This window comes from Salmo salar, chromosome ssa07, assembly GCF_905237065.1.
Source record: "Salmo salar chromosome ssa07, Ssal_v3.1, whole genome shotgun sequence".
Classification (NCBI taxonomy): Eukaryota; Metazoa; Chordata; class Actinopteri; order Salmoniformes; family Salmonidae; genus Salmo; species Salmo salar.
Window position 1 is genome coordinate 8,105,353 of NC_059448.1, and position 21,517 is coordinate 8,126,869.

The 21,517-nt window shown below is 44.7% G+C and overlaps 2 protein-coding genes and 1 long non-coding RNA gene across 3 annotated transcripts in view; 1 reads left to right on the forward strand and 2 right to left on the reverse strand.

Annotated features, from left to right (window-relative positions):
• Positions 1–4,776, forward strand: part of rell1 (RELT like 1) — a 117,979-nt gene extending 113,203 nt beyond the window's left edge. Inside the window, exons 5-8 of the mRNA XM_014206479.2 lie at positions 742–978; positions 1,982–2,123; positions 2,505–2,548; positions 2,656–4,776. Coding sequence (XP_014061954.1) covers positions 742–978; positions 1,982–2,123; positions 2,505–2,537 — 412 coding nt within the window. The 3' untranslated portion in view covers positions 2,538–2,548; positions 2,656–4,776. The remainder of the gene's footprint in view (positions 1–741; positions 979–1,981; positions 2,124–2,504; positions 2,549–2,655) is intronic.
• Positions 1–5,762, reverse strand: part of LOC123743731 (uncharacterized) — a 116,477-nt gene extending 110,715 nt beyond the window's left edge. The window contains exon 1 of the long non-coding RNA XR_006770560.1: positions 5,540–5,762. This is a non-coding gene — a long non-coding RNA (uncharacterized lncRNA). The remainder of the gene's footprint in view (positions 1–5,539) is intronic.
• Positions 5,763–7,669: 1,907 nt separating this feature from the next.
• zgc:194930 (uncharacterized) overlaps positions 7,670–21,517 on the reverse strand; it is a 33,017-nt gene continuing 19,169 nt past the window's right edge. Inside the window, exon 3 of the mRNA XM_014206478.2 lies at positions 7,670–11,180. Coding sequence (XP_014061953.1) covers positions 10,334–11,180 — 847 coding nt within the window. The 3' untranslated portion in view covers positions 7,670–10,333. The remainder of the gene's footprint in view (positions 11,181–21,517) is intronic.

The window sequence follows — 21,517 nt, forward strand, 5'->3', positions numbered from 1 at the left end:
TGGACAGTTCAGTCCTCTCTACACCAGGTGAACACACATTGGGTTAGTGATGGACAGTTCAGTCCTCTCTACACCAGGAGAACACACACACTCCTCCACTTTACAAATACACTGAGGTTAGAAAACATTATGAACACCTGCTCTTTCCATGACATACTGTAGACTGACCAGGTGAAAGTTATGATCCCTTATTGATGTTAAAACCTAATGGTTGGTATAATTAGTGTGTGTGTGTGTGTGTGTGTGTGTGTATAGCCGGCCGAAAGGGTACAGTACTTTGAGTTCTGGACATTTAGTGTCAAAGGGGAGGCCATCAGGTTATGAAGAGCAGAAGTCTGGACAGGGTTTATGTTTTTTGGTCACTGCTCAGCACTGAATCTCATATTTCCCACAAATACAATGATTTGGACTTAACTTGTATTAATGGAATCAGATGTGTTTACTACTGGGCTGTAGCTAAAACCTGCACACCATGTATCTTCCGGGACCAGGGTTCACCATCATGTCTACTAGAGTGTCTTCTACTGTCTGAGGTTAAGAAAACATTTTAAAAATGAAAATGTATTGATTTGCGCATGTCGCAAGCCCAGAGTTAATACTTGGTGGAAGCGGCCATTACAGTTGTGAATTATTTGGGAATAATAGCCTGCCGACTTTGTACAACTCTCAGCAAAATGTGAAGACTGTGCTAGTGTCTGTATCGCCAGTCTGCTGGAGTTTCCTCCTTCTTTTCCTCCACAGCCAACCGCTGACTCCCACCTCCCCCACCCTCCCAGTGACCCCTATCTCACCTCGTGTCCCGGTGGGACTTGCCAAACACACCTGCAACCACCTGCATACCATCGGAGGCATGGGGGGCCTCAAGAGCGTCTGCAACCGCTGCAATCACAAGAAGTGGCCCCTGATGAGGCGTGTGTCCACCAAGAGGATAGCAGACAGGAGGAGCCACGGAGAGGTCACTGTGTTGGCTGTGGGGAGGTGAGAGATAATAAGTGGTTTCCATGTATTTCATACCATTCCACTCCAACCATTACCACGAGCCCATCCTCCCCAATTAAGGTGCCACCAACCTCCTGTGGTCTATAGAGAAGTCTGTCTGTGAGAGAGGGATGACTGTGTGTGCGTGTTTTTCTCAGAGAGCAAGACTTTTGCCCAGTTCAAGTGAAGTGTATCAAGCCATCCTCCGTTCCTGTAGAGTAGCTGATCTGAATGCAGAGGGACCTGGCGCTTTTTCATTTGCTCATCCAGATAAATGGAAGTGTGCGTCCGGGGCCACACTGAGCAGGGAGGGAATAGCCATTACCTGATTTTAATTGAATCTGTGTAGTGCCGTGCCAGAGTGATGTCTTGTGATGGGCTCCTCAGTGGGAATCATAACATAGGGCCTCTTGGGCCAGGGCCTATTGCTCCGATAACAACACACTATACTGTATTTTATAATATACTGGTACTGATGCACGGACCGGTTTGGGTTTTTACTTTCCCTTCTACAACCTGTTAAATCCACGTCAATCAGTGTAGGTGAAGGGGAGGAGACATGTTAAAGAACGATTTCTAGGGGCCTCCCGAGTGGTGCAGTGGTCTAAGGCGCTGCATCACAGCGCTAGCTGTGCCACTAGAGATCCTGGTTCGAGTCCAGGCTCTGTCGCAGCCGACCGGGAGACCCATGGGGGGGCGGCACACAGTTGGCTCAGCGTCGTCCAGGTTAGGGGAGGGTTTGGCCGGCAGGGATGTCCTTGTCCCATCGCGCACCAGCGACTCCTGTGGCGGGCCGAGCGCAGTGCACGCTGACACGGTCGCCAGGTGGACGGTGTCTCCTCAGAAGCGTATGTGCGGCTGGTTTCCGGAGAGATAAATAGATAGATATTGTAATAGTTGTCTGAGTAGTTGATTTTCTCCAGTTATTGTCAGTCGCATGTTGATTCCCATGGTGTTATGTCCTCTTTATCACCGGTGTATTGCTATGATCTATCCCTGCCAGGTTCCGGGTTACAAAGTGTGACAAGGAGAGGCCCGTCAGAGAAAGGCGAACCATGCTCAGCACAGACTCCAACGGGAGCATGCCCACATCGCCCACGGAGAAGGAACCCTTGGAGAGCAGGACCATCTCTGAGTCACATCAGGTCTGTCTGAGGGTGACATTCGATCAGATACTATCACCCGACTACACACAGGTTTTCATTCTATAGCGACATGGACCAAACTCCCAGGCATTTCTGTATTTGAATAGAGTCTGTATTTGAGGCATTTTTCATTGTAACTTCCTGCATTGACTAGGTACCGGTACCCCCTGTATATAGCCTTGCTATTGTTACCTTTTTAAAATATTTTTCACTTTAGTTTATTTGGTAAAGATTTTCTTAGTGAAGTTGAAGAAGAGTTAAGGGTTTGTAAGTAAGCTTTTCACGGTAAGGTGAATACATGTTGTATTCGGCACATGTGACAAAGTTTGATTTGAAATGTGAATTTACTCAAGTGTGATTTCCTCCTCCCCTTTCCATTAGGAGCAGAACGATGAAGGAGCTGATCCAAAGTGACAGAAACCAAGGTGACTTTCTATTGGGCTCCAAAGTTCTAACCAAGCTGTGTATATTGGCCTCCTTAAGTAACATGTTCAAAATTCCTTTTGATAAAACGTCCTCATTTCCTCTACAGAGCAGCACATGGCTTCCTGAAGAGAGCCGAGGGGGGAAATATGATCATTTGCAACACTTTTTAAACCCAGAATCAGACCGTAGAGAAGCATCAGCATGCGAAGAGCAGCAGAGGAAATGCAGGGGTAAGTCTCTCCCTATCCATGCCCCGTCTCCTTTGATGGTCAGACGAGAGAAGACAGCGGTGTTCATGGTGAATTAGAGGATGAAGAAAAGCCAAGAGGTTTTCTCTGTCAAACTGGCCCTCTGTCTCGGGCAAGGCAGCGGAAAGGCTGTAAAGTATGGCGTGTTCGAAAGAGCCATTGTGCAGTTCATCAGACAGTGAGTCACTGGTAGAAACCACCACCAACGTTAATGGTGGATTTTTCACGATTCCGCTGCCAAGGAGGAAAACCACAAACACTCACCTGACCAGGAAGTTGAGATTGCATTGGGGGTTGTGTTAGCCAAGAGCCAATAAACTGTGCACTGTGTTGGAGCCAAATACACATCTGCTAAAGGTACAATCTCTACCTGGCCTTCACGTCCACTTCTGACCCACTGGGCAAAGACGGGTTGAATCGAAGTTGTTTCCACGTCATTTAATCCCCCAGAATCTATGATGACGTTGGATCAACGTGAAAAACTAGTTGGATTTGCAAAAAGTCATCAACGTAAGGGAATTTATAAAAAAAAAATGTTTAAATCACCCAACTTTTTACCTAAATCCAGTGACATAGTGATTTATTTGTATCATTTTTTTTTTTACGTTAGTTGACAACTCAAACAATAATAAATCAAAACTAAATATTGAACTGACAGCTTCCAATTGGCTCATTTCCCCCCTCCTCTCCCCTGTAACTATTCCCCAAGTCGTTGCTGTAAATGAGGTGTTCTCAGGACTATCTAGTCCCCCCCCTTCTAGAACTCCAATGGACTACATTAACTAGGTTGATATGGTGAGGAGAAATTCCCTCATCACCTTTTTTTAATTAATCTTTTGGTTGTCACGGTGACGTATGGAACCGCTTCTGATTCCACCCCAATGAAACTACCTGTTTTTAATTGGCCATTGACTCATCTCTTTGCCAATATTACATATGGTTTCTATTCAAAGGAACTGAACAAATCCCGTTTAAACTTCAATAGGAGGCCTTTAAAAATGCACTTCTTTCTTGATCGATGCACAGACAGTCTTCCTTAGAACAGCCAGTATAGAGCAGCTGCCTTGTGTGTGTCTCACTGATTTTGAGTACGGTGGTATGTGGTGGGAATGTAGACTTTGTGTGAGAGACATTTGTTTGTTGTTGTATTTTTCAACGCGAATCATGAGGTCAAGGGACTTGCATATCACCAGATGTTTTGTTTTCTGTGGTGAATAAGGTTTTTTTAGTTCAGGACTTGGATACATGAACATTTAGAAAAAAAAAAAAAATGGTGGCTTTTTATCTAGAACAGGAGCTGAACCAAAATGATTATACAATGCAAAAACAAATCTATTTCTCATTGAGGAAAAGTCATGTCTTGTGTTAAAATGTAATTTATACTGTAACAATTAATCTATTGACTTCCATTTGCCATGAATTGTAAACAAATGTCAAAGTATGTTGAAACGGACAGTGTTTCAAATGGTTACCCATACCAAAGCCAAAACTATTTTCTGGGCGGGATTACTTTTTAAGCTTTACATCCTTCAACCTACATTGACCAAACCTGAACAACGTACAACGGAACTCCAATCCAAATCTAGCATCAGACACAAAACAAAACAAAGTTTCAACAGTCTAAAAGTGTTCCCTGTGAACATCTCCTCTCCTTGCAGATGAAGGAAAAGAGGAATCCACTTTAGGCTTTTGAGGAATGTCAGACCTTTTTGGCAAATTTTAAAACTGGAATGGCTTTCATCTAAGAGCTTTACAAAAAAATGTTTTTGAAGATTTTCTCCAAAATGCATTTGTTTATGTGAAATGGGAATGTATTGAGTGTCTGACCTATTCAATATAATTGAATGTGTTTTGTTATTTGCTCTCATGTTTGCTTTGGAGACTGTACAGTATCAATGTCTTATCACAATGGTCTGCCTTTTAAACTGTTGTATAAAAATGTATTTAGGAAATAAAGCAAACTGACTGAAAAAGTTAAATGTTTTTGCCATTTTATGTTGACAGTTGACACTAAATTTTTTTTAAAACTACTATAGAATTGAATGAGAATGTTTTTAAGGAGAGAGTACTATATGATGTGTTTTTAACAAATTAAATTGATTAAACCAACAACTTTGTGTTTTTGAAGTCTTCTCTTCAGTAATCTTTTCTACTCTCCCTCATTCCCTCTATCACATTCTGTCTATTTTCAGTATTCAATAACCTGTCATTTTCTTTCTCGCACTCTCTCCATATCCTGCCCTCCTCGCTTTTCTCATAAAGTAAGTGATTACTTATCGCGTTTGTTTTTAATAGATGTTCTTTCCCTCGTCTTGATGTCATAGTATTGCCAGATGGAGGAGATGAAGAGATGTTTTGTTCGGACATGTAATGGCTGATCAGCTGCTCCTGACTTTGTCAGTCACTATCAAATTCATTAACCACACACACACACACACACACACACACACTGTTTCCATGGAGTTTGTGACTGTCGCACCTGTCCTTTTTTTTATTTTTTTCCTCTGCCTTTTTTTGAGAGTGCAACATTATCCGTAGGCGGGTGATTTGTTTTGTAACACCACTACTCCCCACACCACTACTCCCCACACCACTACTCCCCACACCACTACTCCCCACACCACTACTACTCCCCACACTACTACTCCCCACACTACTACTCCCCACACTACAGGACATGGGATAGCATCGAGAGGACCTTGAGCAAATATTGACTCTGGTCTTGTTTGCCCTCGCTCTTACCTTGAACAAACTGGTGACACCCATCTTTCTTTCTCTCGCTCTCTCCCGTTCAATAATCTTTGTTCACATGATGTCATTATCGTACATAATAATCTTTGTTCACATGATATGTCATTACCATGCATAATGCAATAGAAATATTTTAGAGGACACTTAAATCAATAACCCGGAATCATACTACTAGGACAGTCTCCTCTGGTTTATGGAGCCTGCTGCTCAGTGTTCATAAGGTCACTACAGTACCAATGTGACTCATGTTGACATGTATAGTGTATCACTGATAACATTAAACATCGGATTTATCAGTGGAGGCTGGTGGGAGGTGCAATAGGAGGACGGGCTCATTGTATTGGCTGGAATGGAGTCAAATGTGGTTTCCATACAAACGTGTGTTTTGATACCGCTCCATTCATTCCGTTCCAGCCAATACAATAAGCCTGTCCTCCTATAGCTCCCCCCACCAGCCTCCACTGGTATTTATCTAGGACCCAAAGTCAGATCTCAGCCTCTGTTCCTGGGTGTTAGCCAAGAGGAAGAAGCTGTCAGCCCCCGGGGGAAAACTTTAAACCTTAGTGAAACATTAAGTGAGAGTGGGTAGTAGGTCTGTCTATTCAATGATTAACACCTTGCTAAAGCTTTGTGACAACAGCAATGACCTTATAGTGGTTCACACTCACTGAGTAACCTCACCTAGATCTGAAGGCACCGAGTAATCTCACCTGAGAGCTGAAGGCTTCTTCCACACTGCTTAGTTATCTCACCTGAGAGCTGAAAGCTTCTTCCACACTGCTTAGTAACCTCACCTGAGAGCTGAAAGCTTCTTCCACACTGCTTAGTAACCTCACCTGAGAGCTGAAGGCTTCTTCCACACTGCTTAGTTATCTCACCTGAGAGCTGAAAGCTTCTTCCACACTGCTTAGTAACCTCACCTGAGAGCTGAAAGCTTCTTCCACACTGCTTAGTAACCTCACCTGAGAGCTGAAAGCTTCTTCCACACTGCTTAGTAACCTCACCTGAGAGCTGAAGGCTTCTTCCACACTGCTTAGTAACCTCACCTGAGAGCTGAAAGCTTCTTCCACACTGCTTAGTAACCTCACCTGAGAGCTGAAAGCTTCTTCCACACTGCTTAGTAACCTCACCTGAGAGCTGAAAGCTTCTTCCACACTGCTTAGTAACCTCACCTGAGAGCTGAAAGCTTGTTCCACACTGCTTAGTAACCTCACCTGAGAGCTGAAAGCTTCTTCCACAGTGCTTAGTAACCTCACCTGAGAGCTGAAAGCTTCTTCCACACTGCTTAGTAACCTCACCTGAGAGCTGAAGGCTTGTTCCACGCTCACTTTAATAACTAAGCCTGCTGCACATACAGATCTGGGACCAGGCTAACACTTCTGTGCCCTATGACTTTCCTTTTCTACGAATACCAAACACAGACATATACTTTTCATAGAATCATAGTTGACTGGTTATGGGAACACATTAAACTGGGCTTATTTTAGGCACTGGGCAGTATTAATAGTTCTTTAACTGATTCTCTCTAAGTTTCAGTATTTAACTGGTGTGAAACATTAACAGAATCTCTTACGAAAGAAACACTATTCCTGCTTCCTCGTGTGCTGTTCACACTACATCTCCCAGAGGGTAGTTCACCAGGGATGTCATGTAAGTCACATGGTTAGAGAAGTGTGACTCATCCTCATCCTTAAGCTTCAATGGTTACAGTGGTCACTTTCTGGTATTAAAAACAGATTTCTCTCCCTAAACCAGGCCCCTCCTGGCCAATAGACTACCTTTAGGGTAATTATTGAAATCAGGTTCCTCCTCGCCAATAGACTACCTTTAGGGTAATTATTGAAATCAGGTTCCTCCTGCCCAATAGACTACCTTTAGGGTAATTATTGAAATCAGGTTCCTCCTGGCCAATATACTATCTTGAGGATAATTATTGAAGTTATTTGAGCTATCCCTTTAAGTAACCTGATCGTAAGTATCTATCACATCACCCAAAAGCCTTGAGAAAAATTCATTTGAAATGTACACTCCATACCTTTCTAACGCAATGTACACTGGGAACTAATTAAAACATCAGACTGTCCGTCTAAGACTGTAATCATACATCACCGGTGCCAACAATTTATTTTCATGGTTATTTTATTTATGAGAATTTTACAGAGATCGTACAATACATTTCTGACCCACTGTAGTCCGTGCTTCTTCACAAGGATACTGTGCTGTTTATATCATGGAAAATAGACAATCTACTGTACAGGTTGGACAGACAAAGCTCTGTTAACTCTTCAACATATAGATTTCTACCTGACCGTCAACCCCAGGCGTCAGTGTTGAAACTGTAACCCTAACCCTATTGTTAATACACATTCATATGTACACACACACACACACACACCAAAAGTAGACCCCAAGACGGCTGAAGGGGTAGTAGTTAATTTAACCTGCACTGTGACATCACAGACCGTGAAACCCCCTACTGTCACTCACTCACTCAGTCACTCACGCACACAGGCAGGCAGGCAGTCACTCACTCAGGCAGGCAGTCACTCACGCAGTCAGTCAGTCAGTCAGTCAGTTAATCAGGCAGGCAGTCAGTCAGTCAGTTAATCACTCAGGCAGTCAGGCAGGCAGTCAGGCAGGCAGTCACTCAGGAAGTCAGTCAGTTAATCAGGCAGGCAGTCAGTCAGGCAGGCAGTCAGTCAGTCAGTCACTCAGGAAGTCAGTCAGTCAGTCAGTTAATCAGGCAGGCAGGCAGTCACTCACGCAGTCAGTCAGTCAGTCAGTAGTAAGATTAACTGTGGTGCTGCTGAGTGAGCTGTTATTCCATCATGTAACCTCTCTGGGAGAGTTTAGTAGCTGAGTCAGACGGGCACATTTCGGTTTTCCTTCTAATAAAACAAGCAAGTTTACACCTCAAACAGCAGATCAGATGATAACCTCTGTTTGAGCAGTCACTTTGGGCACCTTGAAAAAGGGGTTGATATTGTGGAGTTGATATGGAGATATTAAGAGGAAGGCCACTGTTATGTGTTAAAACAGAAGCAACACTGTAATACCACAGAAACAGATGCTCCCCCCAAAAAAAACCAAAACAGCATCTAACAGCGAGAGGGATGGTGTGTGATTAAACGAAGACAAACGGAGACAAACACTCAGTAAAGAAAAGGAGATGGGAGAGATAATGTGGCTAAAAAAGAAACATCACAAGATTGGGATATTTCTGTGTCTCCTCTCCTACTGCGAGGGGAGGTTGGGAGAGACACACTAATAGCTATCATGTGGTGAGCCAAAGTTAGCACGTTCACCGCCTTAGCCTGGGTGGAATCAGGTCTCCTTTTGGCCTGAGTAACACTCCAAGGGCCTTAGTTAGGCCTGGTCCCAGGGCTCTGGTGGCAAGGAATATCAGAGGGCTATCAGAGAAACATTTCAGCTTCGATTTCCTAAAAACACACACACACACACACACACACACACACACACACACCAAGTCTACACAGGTGTTAACAGGATGGGTTTTGTATTTGATGCACATCCTTGAGAGAGATGGAGCGATTGGATCTGGTAGAAAGAGACCGGAAAAAGGAAAGAGTTTGAGAAAAGGGAGAGGGGTGTGTACGAGATGAATATCGCGATTTGTGAGCGACCAGAGAAACATGGCCAATTCTTTTTTTTAAATATTGTGCCCCTGAAAACATCTGTGCTTTGATTTAAAAATAATTTAAGGCTTCTTGGCAGTACATAGCAAATTAAACTTCTAAATGCATTATATGTACATATACATTTGAATAGAAATGATTTTGGCAAACAAACAATGACTTTAAAAAGATAGTCCCGATAAAAAAATAAATCAATATAGTTTTCATTCATTGAAACAAAGACCCATCACAAATGTGGAATGTTTACATTAGAGGGAAAACAGGATACAGAGATGCTACGTATATCTGTGATATATACCTACTTCCTGTCGTAAGGTCTCATGAGGTCAGCCCAGTATGATCCACAATGGGAGGTTGTAAAGTGAACTAACGTCAACAACAACCCCTGTGACTACCTCTCTATATGGTCTTTATCATGTCTGCTCTCCTCCCCAAAGTTTGAGAAATGTCTCTGACATAGCCTGGGTACCAGTCTGTTTAGCTAACATTACGCTCCTTGCACTGTGTCATTGCGAAAGGAGTGCAAGGAGTGGAATCTTAGCTAAACAGACTCTGACAAGCTATCTCTGACATGTATTGAACCAGAAAAGTCTGGGCCAACCAGTCATTATATAAATAACATAGTAAAACAGGTAAACAACAACAACAACAACATGGATACGATACACCAATAGGTAGCTGGAGATGACCTGTCAATGTGTTTATATAATGAAGCACAGTAAGCTCCCTGAAGACAAACAAAGCCATGGCAAGTACTGTATGCCCCCTGAATAGAACATTTTATAGAACAGAATATAGAGATACAAGTTCTAGAAGCAGTGCAGAGCTGCATTTTATAGAACAGAATATAGAGATATAACTTCTAGAAGCTGTGTTGGTGGAACATAGAAATGTAGACTGTACAGCTGAAGACCAGGAAGTTTAATATGTACCATATATTGGGGAGCAGGACACAGGGAATATTCACAGTCGAGCACCAAGAGTCTTCTCTCCTTCCCCTGAGAGTACAGACAACATTGATATACCCATGTGACATGTTAAAAGATACATCAGAATCTCCTCGTTGGGCCACATCAGATATTGAAGCTGAATAGATTGTGTTTTTTGGACTATTAAGAGGTTTTATCAGTTAGTCCTCGTAGTCCTCCCCGGCCGTCGCTGCCTCTAGAGCTGCCAGAGCTTCCGCCACCATAGAGTCTGTGACGCTCTGCACGTCATCGTTTTCCCCTTCCTTCCCCTCATCCTCGCTCTTCTTCACTGAGATCCCGATCCCATTCTCTATGGTAGTGGCGTCCGGCGCCCCCCTATCGTCGTTTGTGTCTGCCGAGGACAGGCTAGTCGTACTGGTTTGAATGTCCGCAGACAGGACACTCTGCTCATCTCCCGTGTCGCCCAGGTACTCCGGCGTGCCCCCCACCCCCTCGTCCAGCTCATCCACTGATGAGGTGTTGCACCCCACCCCATACCTGTCCCCGATGGAGGGGTCCGAGACGTTCCGGACCATCCTAATCTTGTCTGGGTGAGAGTCAGTGTCACCTGAGTGGGTCAGATTGAGAGTAAGATCCAGGGAGGCTGTGTTGGGAGAGACTCGGACTAGATTGAGGCCCTTGGATGGAGCTTGTCTTGGCACCTGGCCCTCTGGATGGAGGATATACAGACCCCCACCACCCTCCCCCACACGAGGCTTGGCTGCCTGCCCCGTGCCCAACTCCCTCTCTGGGTTGGTGGGCACGCCGTGGAGCTTGTTGATGTGGTTGTTTATGTGGTTGTTGTCGATCTCCAGCTTGAGGCTTCCGCCACCTCCTCTTTCGGTGTACTTGTTGCTGAAGCCCAGGTTGTGGAAGCCCTGGTTCTGCTTGATGTTGAACTGGTTCCCGCTGTCTCCTGGTAGGTGGTGGGGCTGGTAGAGGGAGCTCTCAGCCGGGTCCCTCTTCCTGCCGTGGGCGTCCACTGGAGCGGTCGGATCATAGATGTAACTGAGAGAGAGAGGAAAGAAGAGAACAAGAAATAGAGAGAGAGAGAGAGAGAGAGAGAGAGAGAGTGATTATTAGATGCAGAGAAAGACAAACAAATAGATGCATGTTAATCAGTAGTTTACATTTATTCACAAATGGGATTAAATCAAATAACATTTATCAGTGGAATCTGTGTTCTATAAAACAGTCTCTGTGTTCTATAAAACAGTGGTCTGGCAGACTATTTACATTGATGGACACAGCAGGCTCTGGGTGTCAGCTTTGCCTGATTTTTACACACACACACACACACACACACACACACACACACACACACACACACACACACAATCTTTGGTCAAGATCCTATTTGCATGAGCAACGTCAACAACAGGATCTGTGAAGAAGGATACCAGTGGTTTGAGAGAACTCATACAGAGCAGAGGAAGCTGATGCAGGGGAAGCTGATGCAGGGGAAGCTGATGCGGAGGTATCCCTGACTGAGTGTCCTTTCCAAAATATCAGCGAAACAGAGGGAGACAGATGAAAACAGGTCCAACCCCCACTCTTACACTAGCCCAAGCCAATGGCATGTACCAGATGCTCAGCAGGCTCTGCTCACACTTACTGGTCTGAGGCCAAACCACACCACTAACAACACTGGACACTATGGAACACAAAGCTTTTACTATCTCATCCTGAAATATCCAAGGTCTGAGGTCATCTGCCTTTGGCCTAAAGAGCAGGAACCTGGACTTTACCAAAGAAATCGCAAATAAAACATTGTCATCCTACAAGAAACCTGGTATAGAGGAGACAGATCCACTGGTTCCCCTCTAGGTTACAGAGAGCTGGTAGTCCCATCCACCAAACTACCAGGTGTGAAACAGGGAAGAGACTCAGGGGGTATACTAATTCAGTATAGAGCAGACCTAACCCCTGAGTCTCTATTAAATTAGTCAAAACAGGAACATTTTACTTTTGGCTAGAAATTAATAAGGAAATGATCTCAACAGAGAAAAATGTCCTCATGTGTCCTCCTGTGTGCTACATATATCCCCCCACTAGAATCCCTACACTTTAATGAAGACAGATTCTCCATCCTGGAGGGGGATATCAATCATTTACAGGCTCAGGGACATGTACTAGTCTGTGGCGACCTAAATACCAGAACTGGACAAGAACCTGACACTCTCAGCACACAGGGGGACAAACACCTGCCTGGAGGTGACAGCATTCCCTCCCCCATATGCCCCCCTAGGCACAACTACGACAACTAATAACCAACAAAAACGGGTAACAACTCCTGCAGCTCTGTCGCACGCTGGGTCTGTACAATGGGGGGGAAAAGTATTTGATCCCCTGCTGATTTTGTATGTTTGCCCACTGATAAAGAAAAGATCAGTCTATAATTTTAATGGTAGGTTTATTTGAACAGTGAGAGACAGAATAACAACAAAAATATCCAGAAAATGCATGTCAAAAATTGTATACATTGATTTGCATTTTAATGAGGGAAATAAGTATTTGACCGCCTCTCAATCAGAAAGATTTCTGGCTCCCAGATGTCTTTTATACAGGTAACGAGCTGAGATTAGGAGCACACTCTTAAAGGGAGTGCTCCTAACTGAAGCTTGTTACCTGTAAAAAAGACACCTGTCCACTGAAGCAATCAATCAATCAGATTCCAAACTCTCCACAATGGCCAAGACCAAAGAGCTCTCCAAGGATGTCAGGGACAAGATTGTAGACCTACACAAGGCTGGAATGGGCTACAAGACCATCGCCAAGCAGCTTGGTGAGAAGGTGACAACATTTGGTACGATTATTCGCAAATGGAAGAAACACAAAAGAACTGTCAATATCCCTCGGCCTGGGGCTCCATGCAAGATCTCACCTCGTGGGGTTGCAATGATCATGAGAACGGTGAGGAATCAGCCCAGAACTACACGGGAGGATCTTGTCAATGATCTCAAGGCAGCTGGGACCATAGTCACCTAGAAAACAATTGGTAACACACTATACCGTGAAGGACTGAAATCCTGCAGCGCCCGCAAGGTCCCCCTGCTCAAGAATACATATACATGCCCGTCTGAAGTTCGCCAATGAACATCTGAATGATTCAGAGGACAACTGGGTGAAAGTGTTGTGGTCAGATGAGACCAAAATGGAGCTCTTTGGCATCAACTCAACTCGCCGTGTTTGGAGGAGGAGGAATGCTGCCTATGACCCCAAGAACACCATCCCCACCGTTAAACATGGAGGTGGAAACATTTATGCTTTGGGGGTGTTTTTCTGCTAAGGGGACAGAACAACTTCACCATTTGACGGGATGATGGACGGGGCCATGTACCATCAAATCTTGGGTGAGAACATCCTTCCCTCAGCCAGGGCATAGAAAATGGGTCGTGGATGGTTATTCCAGCATGACAATGACCCAAAACACACGGCCAAGGCAACAAAGGAGTGGCTCAAGAAGAAGCACATTAAGGTCCTGGAGTGGCCTAGCCAGTCTCCAGACCTTAATCCCATAGAAAATCTGTGGAGGGAGCTGAAGGTTCGAGTTGCCAAACGTCAGCCTCGAAACCTTAATGACTTGGAGAAGATCTACAAAGAGGAGGGGGACAAAATCCCTCCTGAGATGTGTGCAAACCTGGTGGCCAACTACAAGAAACGTCTGTTCTCTGTGATTGCCAACAAGTGTTTTGCCACCAAGTACTAAGTCATGTTTTGCAGAGGGGTCAAATACTTATTTCCCTCATTAAAATGAAAATCATTTTATAACATTTTTGACATGCGGTTTTCTGGATTTTTTTGTTGTTATTCTGTCTCTCACTGTTCAAATAAACCTACCATTAAAATTATAGACTGATCACTTCTTTATCAGTGGGCAAACGTACAAAATCAGCAGGGGATCAAATACTTTCCCCCCCCACTGTACATAGTTAATGGTAGGCTTCGAGGGGACTCCTATGGTAGGTACACTTATACCTCTCTCCATGCCATCTCTTGGCAGTAGTACTGTAGACTACATTATAACCAACCTCAACCCAGTCTCTCAGAGCGTTCACAGTCAGCCCACTGACACCCCTATCAGACCACAGCAAAATCACAGTCTACTTGAACAGAGCAATACTGACCACTGTGACTGACCCAAACTTAAGGAAAGCTTTGACTATGTACAGACTCAGTGACCATAGTCTTGTTATTGAGAGAGGCCGCCGAAGGCAGACCTGGCTGTCAAGAGAAGACAGTCTATGTGCACACTGCCCACAAAATGAGGTGGAAACTGAGCTGCACTTCCTAACCTCCTGCCAAATGTATGACCGTATTAGAGACACATATTTCCCTCAGATTACACAGATCCACAAAGAATATGAAAACAAACCCAATTTTGATAAACTCCCATATCTACTGGGTGAAATACCACAGTGTGCCATCACAGCAGCAAGATTTGTGACCTGTTGCCACAAGAAAAGGGCAACCAGTGAATAACAAACACCATTGTAAATACAACCCATATTTATGTTTATTTATTTCCCCCTTTGCACTTTAACAAGGATACCATCAACACTACAGGCCTTTTTGGGTTGGAGGGTTTTTATTTTGTCCAGTAGTTCATTCAATGTAACTGGAGAATCTAGTGTGTTCTGGTAGTCTTTAATAGTTGATTCTAAGATTTGTATTTGATCATGTATATGTTTTTGCTGTTTGTTCTTTGTAATAGGGCCAAAAAGATTGGAGAAGTGGTTTACTCATACATCTCCATTTTGGATAGATAATTCTTCCTGTTGTTGTTTGTGTAGTGTTTTCCAATTTTCCCAGAAGTGGTTAGAGTCTATGGATTCTTCAATTACAATCTCTCTCTCTCCATGCGTCTCTCCTGAAAGTTACACATAGTCAGAATGTTACTTGGTGATATGGTGCTGGTGCCTTCACCTGTTCCCTCCCTCCCTCCCTCCCTCCCTCCCTCCCTCCCTCCTGAAAGTTACACATAGTCAGAATGTTACTTGGTGATATGGTGCTGGTGCCTTCACCTGTTCCCTCCCTCCCTCCCTCCCTCCCTCCCTCCCTCCTGAAAGTTACACATAGTCAGAATGTTACTTGGTGATATGGTGCTGGTGCCTTCACCTGTTCCCTCCCTCGCTCCCTCCCTCCCTCCCTCCCTCCCTCCCTCCCTCCCTCCCTCCTGAAAGTTACACATAGTCAGAATGTTACTTGGTGATATGGTGCTGGTGCCTTCACCTGTTCCCTCCCTCCCTCCCTCCCTCCCTCCTGAAAGTTACACATAGTCAGAATGTTACTTGGTGATATGGTGCTGGTGCCTTCACCTGTTCCCTCCCTCGCTCCCTCCCTCCCTCCCTCCCTCCCTCCCTCCCTCCTGAAAGTTACACATAGTCAGAATGTTACTTGGTGATATGGTGCTGGTGCCTTCACCTGTTCCCTCCCTCCCTCCCTCCCTCCCTCCCTCCCTCCCTCCCTCCTGAAAGTTACACATAGTCAGAATGTTACTTGGTGATATGGTGCTGGTGCCTTCACCTGTTCCCTCCCTCCCTCCCTCCCTCCCTCCCTCCCTCCCTCCCTCCTGAAAGTTACACATAGTCAGAATGTTACTTGGTGATATGGTGCTGGTGCCTTCACCTGTTCCTCCCTCCCTCCCTCCCCTCCCTCCCTCCCTCCTGAAAGTTACACATAGTCAGAATGTTACTTGGTGATATGGTGCTGGTGCCTTCACCTGTTCCCTCCCTCCCTCCTCCCTCCCTCCCTCCCTCCCTCCTGAAAGTTACACATAGTCAGAATGTTACTTGGTGATATGGTGCTGGTGCCTTCACCTGTTCCCTCGCTCCCTCCCTCCCTCCCTCCCTCCCTCCCTCCCTCCTGAAAGTTACACATAGTCAGAATGTTACTTGGTGATATGGTGCTGGTGCCTTCACCTGTTCCCTCCCTCCCTCCCTCCCTCCCTCCTGAAAGTTACACATAGTCAGAATGTTACTTGGTGATATGGTGCTGGTGCCTTCACCTGTTCCCTCCCTCCCTCCCTCCCTCCCTCCCTCCTGAAAGTTACACATAGTCAGAATGTTACTTGGTGATATGGTGCTGGTGCCTTCACCTGTTCCCTCCCTCCCTCCCTCCCCACAGTTGTACGCTGAGAAAATTAAGGTTTTCCATTTAGTCTTTCCCCTATGTTTAGTCTACTGCTATCTGCCGAGGTGGAATTTCAGGTTTATTTTAGAAAGCCAGACGGAATCTGTTCACAAAAATGAACAACTATGGGGTGTTAGTTGGAAATACCAGAGCTTACGTAGAAAAAACAGATTGCCAGAAGAAAAAAAACAGATATCAAGCCAAATACTATTACTTCACAAAACACTGAGACAAAGTGGCAAAGGCATTGCGTAAGTCTTTTATTTGTAAATAGAGAAAACAGCAGCCCTATAATTTCCTATTCTGATAAATGGTGTATTTCCTTTCTAAGAAGGAATTGGGTCTCATTGGAATTGCCTAGGCAGGGGGGGAGAGAGAGGATGTGGATTTTCAGCTTGGGTCACGGTTGGATGGCTGTGTTGTAAATTGGCTGACTGGGCGAACATGGCGAAGCTAAGTAGAAAAGATGCCACAACAAAACATACAACACCACTTCAACACAAAGTGCCAGTCTAGTGCTGAAGAGGAAAAGCAGGTAGTAGAGGCAATACGTTTCTCTAAAAAGGCTAAACAAATGACAGTATGAACTAAACACATTTTTTTTCCTTTGTTACACTTTGTGATGTCTGTCTGCAACTCCAGGAAGTTGTTGTTTTTAAAACAAGCTCAAAAGCTACTACTATTCTAATCCATGTGTGTCTGGCAAAGTGTTTCAGCAATAAAAGTTATGTTATCTTCTATAAAAGATCATGTGTGATTTGTGATCAGGCATGAGAAGGTGTGAGAGACTGTGAGATTACAACCCATATTTATGCTTATTTATTTTCCCTTTTGTACTTTTACCATTTGCACATCGTTACAACACTGTATATAGACAAAATATGACATTTGTAATGTCTTTATTCTTTATTCTTTTTAAACTTCTGTGAGTGGAATGTTTACTGTTCATATTTATTGTTAATTTCACTTTTGCATATTATCTACTTCACTTGCTTTGGCAATGTTAACACATGTTTCCCATGTCAATAAAGCCCCTTGAATTGACTGGAGAGAGAGGGGGCCGGCAGATACAGGGGGCCGGCAGATACAGTGGGAAGTGACCCAGTAACCTACAGTACAGTCCCACCCAGCCAATCCGTTTACTACGCTCAGGAGACAGTTAAGCCAAGAAATGTGACACTGAGAACAATTAAGGGGAGGTGTGTGTGTAGATATATTTTAAAGTGTGAGAAATGGAGTGTGTGTGAGAGAGAGAAATGGAGTGAGTGAGTGAGTGAGTGAGTGAGTGAGTGAGTGAGTGAGTGAGTGAGAGAGAGAGAGAGAGAGAGAGAGGATGCAAGCAGGCAGTACTCAAGAGACAAGGCGGGGGGGAGATGAGTTGAGTATTGGCATATTGACCCACTGTGAGTCAGGCCACTTCATAATGTAGTTCCTCTCTAAGTACATGAAAGAGACAGCAATGAATCAGTAGGATTGGAAGAGTATGTCCAGTGACATTCAGATAGAAGCGCTGTCTGTTTCAATAGGATCCATAGAGATGGCCATGCAGGGGATACTGGAGCTGTTTTTCATGCCAGTAAGAAGGATTTAGAAACTCCTCTATACTTTATGTTTGTTCACCTTCGCTGAGAGATGGAGAGCTGCTGTCAATAAGTAAAACCTTCACCCTGTCCTCACACACATAAATACAACCTTCACCATGTCCTCACACACATAAATACAACGGGCACCCTGTCCTCACACACATAAATACAACCTTCACCCTGTCCTCACACACATAAATACAACCTTCACCCTGTCCTCACACACATAAATACAACCTTCACCCTGTCCTCACACACATAAATACAACCTTCACCCTGTCCTCACACACATAAATACAACCTTCACCCTGTCCTCACACACATAAATACAACCTTCACCCTGTCCTCACACACATAAATACAACGGGCACCCTGTCCTCACACACATAAATACAACGGGCACCCTGTCCTCACACACATAAATACAACCTTCACCCTGTCCTCACACACATAAATACAACGGGCACCCTGTCCTCACACACATAAATACAACCTTCACCCTGTCCTCACACACATAAATACAACGGGCACCCTGTCCTCACACACATAAATACAACCTTCACCCTGTCCTCACACACATAAATACAACCTTCACCCTGTCCTCACACACATAAATACAACCTTCACCCTGTCCTCACACACATAAATACAACCTTCACCCTGTCCTCACACACATAAATACAACGGGCACCCTGTCCTCACACACATAAATACAACCTTCACCCTGTCCTCACACACATAAATACAACCTTCACCCTGTCCTCACACACATAAATACAACCTTCACCCTGTCCTCACACACATAAATACAACCTTCACCCTGTCCTCACACACATAAATACAACCTTCACCCTGTCCTCACACACATAAATACAACCTTCACCCTGTCCTCACACACATAAATACAACCGTCACCCTGTCCTCACACACATAAATACAACCTTCACCCTGTCCTCACACACATAAATACAACCGTCACCCTGTCCTCACACACATAAATACAACGGGCACCCTGTCCTCACACACATAAATACAATCTTCACCCTGTCCTCACACACATAAATACAACCTTCACCCTGTCCTCACACACATAAATACAACCTTCACCCTGTCCTCACACACATAAATACAACGGTCACCCTGTCCTCACACACATAAATACAACCTTCACCCTGTCCTCACACACATAAATACAACGGGCACCCTGTCCTCACACACATAAATACAACCTTCACCCTGTCCTCACACACATAAATACAACCTTCACCCTGTCCTCACACACATAAATACAACGGGCACCCTGTCCTCACACACATAAATACAACCTTCACCCTGTCCTCACACACATAAATACAACCTTCACCCTGTCCTCACACACATAAATACAACGGGCACCCTGTCCTCACACACATAAATACAACCTTCACCCTGTCCTCACACACATAAATACAACCTTCACCCTGTCCTCACACACATAAATACAACCTTCACCCTGTCCTCACACACATAAATACAACCTTCACCCTGTCCTCACACACATAAATACAACCGTCACCCTGTCCTCACACACATAAATACAACCGTCACCCTGTCCTCACACACATAAATACAACCTTCACCCTGTCCTCACACACATAAATACAACCGGCACCCTGTCCTCACACACATAAATACAACCTTCACCCTGTCCTCACACACATAAATACAACCTTCACCCTGTCCTCACACACATAAATACAACGGGCACCCTGTCCTCACACACATAAATACAACCTTCACCCTGTCCTCACACACATAAATACAACCTGTCACCCTGTCCTCACACACATAAATACAACCGGGCACCCTGTCCTCACACACATAAATACAACCTTCACCCTGTCCTCACACACATAAATACAACCTTCACCCTGTCCTCACACACATAAATACAACGGGCACCCTGTCCTCACACACATAAATACAACCTTCACCCTGTCCTCACACACATAAATACAACCTTCACCCTGTCCTCACACACATAAATACAACGGGCACCCTGTCCTCACACACATAAATACAACCTTCACCCTGTCCTCACACACATAAATACAACGGGCACCCTGTCCTCACACACATAAATACAACCTTCACCCTGTCCTCACACACATAAATACAACGGGCACCCTGTCCTCACACACATAAATACAACCTTCACCCTGTCCTCACACACATAAATACAACCTTCACCCTGTCCTCACACACATAAATACAACCTTCACCCTGTCCTCACACACATAAATACAACCTTCACCCTGTCCTCACACACATAAATACAACGGGCACCCTGTCCTCACACACATAAATACAACCTTCACCCTGTCCTCACACACATAAATACAACCTTCACCCTGTCCTCACACACATAAATACAACGGGCACCCTGTCCTCACACACATAAATACAACCTTCACCCTGTCCTCACACACATAAATACAACCTTCACCCTGTCCTCACACACATAAATACAACGGGCACCCTGTCCTCACACACATAAATACAACCTTCACCCTGTCCTCACACACATAAATACAACGGGCACCCTGTCCTCACACACATAAATACAACCTTCACCCTGTCCTCACACACATAAATACAACCTTCACCCTGTCCTCACACACATAAATACAACGGGCACCCTGTCCTCACACACATAAATACAACGGGCACCCTGTCCTCACACACATAAATACAACGGGCACCCTGTCCTCACACACATAAATACAACCTTCACCCTGTCCTCACACACATAAATACAACGGGCACCCTGTCCTCACACACATAAATACAACCTTCACCCTGTCCTCACACACATAAATACAACTTTCACCCTGTCCTCACACACATAAATACAACCTTCACCCTGTCCTCACACACATAAATACAACCTTCACCCTGTCCTCACACACATAAATACAACCTTCACCCTGTCCTCACACACATAAATACAACCTTCACCCTGTCCTCACACACATAAATACAACGGGCACCCTGTCCTCACACACATAAATACAACCTTCACCCTGTCCTCACACACATAAATACAACGGGCACCCTGTCCTCACACACATAAATACAACCTTCACCCTGTCCTCACACACATAAATACAACGGGCACCCTGTCCTCACACACATAAATACAACGGGCACCCTGTCCTCACACACATAAATACAACCTTCACCCTGTTCTCACACACATAAATACAACGGGCACCCTGTCCTCACACACATAAATACAACGGGCACCCTGTCCTCACACACATAAATACAACGGGCACCCTGTCCTCACACACATAAATACAACCTTCACCCTGTCCTCACACACATAAATACAACGGGCACCCTGTCCTCACACACATAAATACAACCTTCACCCTGTCCTCACACACATAAATACAACCTTCACCATGTCCTCACACACATAAATACAACGGGCACCCTGTCCTCACACACATAAATACAACCTTCACCCTGTCCTCACACACATAAATACAACGGGCACCCTGTCCTCACACACATAAATACAACCTTCACCCTGTCCTCACACACATAAATACAACGGGCACCCTGTCCTCACACACATAAATACAA